At 35.1% G+C, this 6553-nt stretch overlaps 1 protein-coding gene across 1 annotated transcript in view; it reads left to right on the top strand.

The window, feature by feature from the left end:
- The window catches only part of LOC127861525 (rho-related protein racA-like), a 14238-nt gene extending 7996 nt beyond the window's left edge, over window positions 1-6242 (top strand). Inside the window, exons 6-11 of the mRNA XM_052400087.1 lie at window positions 629-819; window positions 1196-1403; window positions 1794-2030; window positions 3629-3735; window positions 4672-4911; window positions 5413-6242. Coding sequence (XP_052256047.1) covers window positions 629-819; window positions 1196-1403; window positions 1794-2030; window positions 3629-3735; window positions 4672-4911; window positions 5413-5631 — 1202 coding nt within the window. The 3' untranslated portion in view covers window positions 5632-6242. The remainder of the gene's footprint in view (window positions 1-628; window positions 820-1195; window positions 1404-1793; window positions 2031-3628; window positions 3736-4671; window positions 4912-5412) is intronic.
- The last annotated feature ends 311 nt before the right edge of the window (window positions 6243-6553 follow it).

Below are 6553 nucleotides of genomic sequence, written 5' to 3'. Positions count from 1 at the left end.
ATTTAAGTTTTTTTTTTTACTTTTTTTTAATTTTAGGTTATTTTTTATAAACCTAAACTTGTACTCTATTTTCAAAATATAAAAGAAAAGGATACTACTTTTCATAATATAATACAACACAACAATTTAATCCTACCAAATTTGGTAGGATTTTCTTGTGATGGAATAGATTGTATGTGATAGCAAGGAACGACAACTCTGCGTGGAGATTGTTTCAAAGTCTGTGTGGATATATTTTAACAACAGACCTAAAGAAACACATTAATAGGATATTACCAAAGGGTTAATGACTTCTCCACATTCGGTTTTAACTGAACGGATGGTCTTAAACTGGAATTTGGGCAATACGTAAGTTAAAAAAAATGTTGAAAAACTAGATTGGGCAGTCGGATAAAATGGTTAGATGTTTTAGTGGTATAACTTGAAACATGTACTTATATTAATATTACAGAACGAAAAGATTGAAAATCAAAATAAAAGACGATACATGCACTCATCTTGTATTACAAATACTGGTACAAGTTTATGGATTAGACCGTTTGTAGACGATTTGTACGTCAATAATACGCAATGGTATCATGCTGTCTTCAACGAATTTAAGAAGTCCATTGGACTACTTTTCATTCAGGCTTTGCTCCGAGCATCGAGATTATGACCTCCACGTTCGACACCGATTGGTACCGCATGCTTCAGGACCCAAAACACTGTGACGTCACGATTGTCCTTGGCGACAAACATCGCCTGGATGCGCATTCATTGGTTCTATGTGCAGCCTCAAAAATGTTCGCCAAAGTTTTAGGAGTTTCAAAGCCGATAAAGGTATGACATAGTAAATACCGCTTAAAAAAGGTGTATCAATGTTACATTGCCAAACTTATAATACAAAAGTGTTGCCTCGTACGTGTGTTTAAATCTGCACCTTTAAGTAAAACTTCATGTATTTTTCGTTACTTTTTTACATTGTATGACATCATTTCATTACTTGCGCTTAAGATATGTACCCCGTTGAAAAGAAATGTATTGTATTTACTTGCCGCAAAGTTATACAATTTAAACGCCGATTGTAAAATCCCAAGTATATTTTACTATTGTTACTCACTATCCATGGTTACCAAACAATTTGTTACATTTATCCGATAGCCGCGGAACTCATTCGCAATACATTTTTAGTTTAACTTTTATTTTACTTTTATAGAACAATCAAATGAAGGAAATCAACGCGATAGACAACTTTACGTACGAACAGCTGAATTCTGGTGCCGTACAGGGCATCGCTGCAGTCTACAAGAGGGATGATGATGACACGACCAAGGGTAGCCCCACACGAGGCCACACGTTGGTAGAGCTGAGTGCAGACATATCTGCCAAGACATTCGTGAGAGTCCTTGAGTTTTTGTACACAGGTATGTAATGCCTACCTAGTGTATGAGTGTTAAGCAAACCAAATATATTCTTTACACCATTTTTATTTTAATGTATAAATTTGTGGTTTTCGGTATAATGTGTTATCTTGTGTGGACACTCGTATTTTATATAGGCCGCGGAGGTGCGTCATAAAAATCTCTTTTAGTGATATATTATAGGATTGTAACGACGGTTAACGGTATATTTACACATGCAATCATAGTTGGGAATAGTAAATATTTGTACATGATAAACTATTGCCATGATGATAACATGCTCAGAACGTCCATTAGGCTACTCTTGCATTCCGGAATTACCAAAAGATAATAGAAAATACTGTATAAGATTAACCAGAATCAAATAAATGATCACAGTGTGTTATTTTAAAGGCTTGCCACATTTTCCCGACGCCAGTGAGGCTAGCGAGGAGGAGATAAAAGAACTCGACCGCGTGGCGGCCATCTTTAAGCTATCCTACCTTCAAACCATCTGCCAGAACATGCTGACCGAGCAGGAGTTCCTTAACCCCAGCATAGGAACCTACCTTAGTAACGAAACAGGTGCCAGGATGAAAGAGCTATTTTTCAACCAAGCGGAAGGCGCGGATGTCATGTTTGACATTGAAGGTACGTAGCATGTATTTAACACATGGTGATATTTGTTTTATTGTTTTTTGTCAAACGATGACTCATTTTTAAAACACGAATAGCATTGGGGAAGTAAGAGAGTACTGCATGAATTAAGTTGAAAATTAAAACAGTTACGAGTAAGTGATAACACTTATGAACGTGCATTAAAAATTAAGTTAAAACAAAATTATCACATGCCTTACACACTATTCTGTGTTATATTTTTATATTTTGCATGAGTTCATTTATTTAAAAGGCAACGACTGGAATATGTATCTAAAATAAATATTCTGTTCCGTTATCTGAAATGCATGGACTCATTTATAACGTGTTGCTCGATCATAACAATTAAGAAAATCAGAGCTCGAGAAAAGGATTTATTCTAAAGGGTATTTTACCCCCTGATATTATTGTGAAAGGGTATTTTACTCCTTTGTATCAGCCATAAAGGGTTTTTAGGAATATTGAGGGGTATTTTCCATTTCCATACAAAACTGACATGGTACGTGGCACGTTTAAAGTAGAAATTTTATTATTTGTTATTAATAAATGCAAACAGAATACATTTTAAATGATGATATGAACATACTTGCTGTACATTATTCAACTTACATGTGTTGTATCTCCGTCTAGATTGGGTCTTTCTTGCATATAGTATTTTTGTAGTACATGAACGTCATGTCAACATAAAACTAAAATATGTTTGTAATTGTGTAATTGAAAATAAAGTCACACTGCCTGTGGTCTATATAAGTTAACTATAAACTTCTTCTCTAAAAAGTTAAAACTTTGAACCTTTTTTACTCATCTTAACTTTTCTTCAGTTTGTTGCCCGGGGCTTATAACCCTGAAACAATATTTTCTTTCTCCTCTTGTTATCTTAATGCCAGACGAGTACTGCACTAGATGGGTCATATGATCCCCCAGGGACCTGGTACATGATCATGGCAATCAGTAGGTCAAGATTCTCTTCTTTGAGAGAGCTTCTAAACTTATTATTCAGTCTGTTTTGAGTGCTGAAACTTCTTTCACATTCCACACTGGTAACAACCATACACAGGCCTGTCTTGCACATCCTGGCAAACTCGGGTAAACCTGTGCTTCCATGAATCTGTATTACTCTATGACATAGTGCTTTTGTTTACAGATGTTTATAGCAACCCATTATCATCTGATTCAATCTTAGTCATTATTAAGCAACGTGTTTTTGTCTAGTAACTTGCTGATGTTAATTTTCTCTTCTTCAATGCCAGTTTTTAAATCTACCCTTAAAACAATGACCTCCTTATCTTCACCATAGAACTCACTCAAAGTCTCTTAAGAAGCGTAACAACTTGTTACGCTACTATAGATTACAACTTACACTAACATTCGGCGAGCATAATAAAATTTAATTTCTTCATTAAAATTAATATAATTATATTTCATCCTGAATCATAATATCAGAATCAGTTAGTTCTTGCCTTATCTTTGTTGCTCTAAAAGTAGGCTATTTAAGGTATTTCCTTTGCATCAAAACTGACATTGACGGTTAATCGTCCTTGAGAAAGTGAAGATTTTAAATTGAAAACAATACATCGGGGTTTTACGCGCAGGTTCCAAAGTGTATGCCCACAAGTGTGTGTTGACTGCAAGATGTGAGGTCATGGCGGCCATGTTTGGCGGGCACTTCATGGAGAGCTTCTCGAAGAATCTTACAGAGGTGAGAACGGATTAAAACTTGCAATCGAACATAAACACATGTCCAAAAATATCTTCTTCTGTTACAATACAGTTAGCATTTCATTGTTTAAGGTCTATAAATCTCTACACATTTGAAGCACATCATTTAGTTAAGCTTGAATATCGTAGTTTATAGTTTTGCATCTGTAGCACAGTATGCGGTTATGCATGTATAGAACAGTAAGTGGTTAAGCATGTGTAGCACATTATTTGGTTAAGTATATTGATAATTTAATGTGGTTATTCATGTGTAGCACAGAATGTATCTAAGCATGTGTAGCACAGTATATTGTTTATTGACCTTCATCACTGAATGTAGCACGTGTTGAACATTATTTTGGTGTGCAGGTGTAGCACAGAATGTGATTATGAATTAGTAGCACATTATGTTTAGCGCAGAATGACATTTTACTTGTATTACTGTAGCACAGAATATGGTGACGAGTGTGAAGTACAGTGTTTTGTTATGCATTCTTAGCACATTATGTGGATATGGAGAACAACACGTGTTAAAACATGTGCTGCGCGTCGTGTTAAGTGGATTTGTAAGTACAGCACAGCATTTGGTTAAACGTGAACAATACCTTTCCGGTAAGTCGTCCCATATTATCTGGTGCGGTTCGCATACGGCTAATCAAGGACGACACTTTTCCCATAAACTTGAATTCCGCAAAGAAGGGAGACTTCTGTAAACGAAAATTACGATAAAGGCGGAAATTCTCGCACTGACGACATTTAACGCACATGCATTAATCCTTGTTTCCCAGATAAAGGCTCATACGTTAACGCGCTCTGTTTTCTGTGTTACCAGCTGCAAATTCACAACAGAAAGGCAACATTTTATTATAGCTGGAAAGAGTTGAAACGTCGTTCTAACAAAACTAAGTTACTTTATATGTTATGTTTTTGTTGCCAGATTCGTATTCCGAACACCACAAAGGAAACATTCGTTGCCTTTCTAGAGTATCTGTACACCGACCATTCCCCCATCGAGGACTCAGACGCCGTCGGCATCATGGTGCTAGCCGACGAATACGGACAGAAACGGCTCGTGAATTTGTGCGAACTGTACATTACCAAAGAAGTGGACAGAAGCGTCAGTAAACGGATAGAAAAATCAGAAATCGACGTCATCGGCATTCTCCTGACGTCGCAGGTAATTTAGATTGTAATTATGTGAATTTGTGTAACATGAAATATAATTCTTTGAAACGAATTGTGTTTATTTTTACACTGCAATTGTTTAATCAGTTGTAGCGAAAGGTGTTTTCTGAATTGATCTATTGCACATCGCATTTTCGATTTATTCTCAACCGAGTGCTGGGTTATTCATTAAACAGTTTCTTTAAATATTGTTTTTAATGAGTTCCACTTGCGGCGGTATATTCAGCGTTACGATTCACTTTGAGTATTTATAATATTCATATAAAATGCACTTTTCAAAGAATGAATGTACTATTAGAAATTCTGATCGGACCACTTTAAACCTGTACACGAAAGTAAATTGCACAAGAATATGCGGCGCATGCTTTTTTAACCGTGAGAATGCTTAAAGTTATGGTCAAACGTACTAACAATTGTATTACCTATATGTCTACCCATATGTTCTCTGATTTCTTACCGAATAAGCCGCCATTAATTGTATTTCTTCTTGTAGACCTTCAACGCAGCACAGCTAGAAAAGTGGTGTCTATTCTTTATATCTAGCAACTATTTGGCTTTCGAGAAGAGGCCTGAATTCCCTTTGTTGAAGGGTGAAAATCGAAAACACGTCGATGAAAACAGATGGCCACCAGTGTCCTACTTAAAGGAGATTGAAGAATACGACCGGAAGTACGGTTCAAATGCGGGAAATAATGGATGCTCTGTTATGTGACGTTGCCAAAAGTACAAATTGTTGGGACAATGGTGATATGGCGAACGTGGCTATTCATATTTAGAAAGCTGTTCGCGTGAATTGAAATAAACAAAACCAACTTGCTGGTGTGTGCAGTTCTAAATGTGTTTCGGCTTAAATAGTTTGTCTTAGTGTCTAAAGTGGATATAGTGTATTACGTGAAAAAGAATTCTTCAACAAGTCTAAAGAAGACGAATATTCTTAAAACTGTAATGTTCTGATTGTATAATGCAGTTCAATGTGTCACTGATTCAGCGCCTCGTTTTACACAATTCTGCATGTTGACCAACTTATTTTTGGAATATCGGTAGCAACACTTGAAGACTGTATATATTCAAATGCTGAACACATTCTATATTCTAAAGCCAAGTTATTTGTTGGTGAATACGTGCCCCGAGTTTTCTTGAACTTAAACAATATACATTTGTGTTAAATGGATAGTATGCATTATAATACCATATTTTGCAAAAATGACATACTTTTATAAAATTGGATGAACTAACACAATAGGATTTGTGTAATTAACATTACAATATTGTATGTACAAAAACATATGTATACCTGAATTTAAATTAATATTTATTTTGTATTCTTAACACTATCTTGTTATTTAATAAAATATTTTGTATTGATTTTTATGTTGTTTTTTTTTATCTCATTAACATTAGAATTAATTTAATAATAAATATATGTGATAAAGCTAATAGTTGGAAATGTTCTTCCTTAATATGCTCAACAGACATATTAAATTAACTGGTTTTAGTAGTGTAGTAAGAACTTTCGGCTACCGCAGTTCTCATTTGACAACTGTCAAATAAAATTAAAATTATTCATTTAATTATATTGAGGATAAACATACCTGTGTACTTGTGTATTACCGAGGATGAAACAGGTAAATTCC

The sequence above is a fragment of the Dreissena polymorpha genome, chromosome 16 (assembly GCF_020536995.1).
Source record: "Dreissena polymorpha isolate Duluth1 chromosome 16, UMN_Dpol_1.0, whole genome shotgun sequence".
NCBI lineage: Eukaryota > Metazoa > Mollusca > Bivalvia > Myida > Dreissenidae > Dreissena > Dreissena polymorpha.
This window is presented reverse-complemented; position numbering and strand designations above follow the sequence as displayed.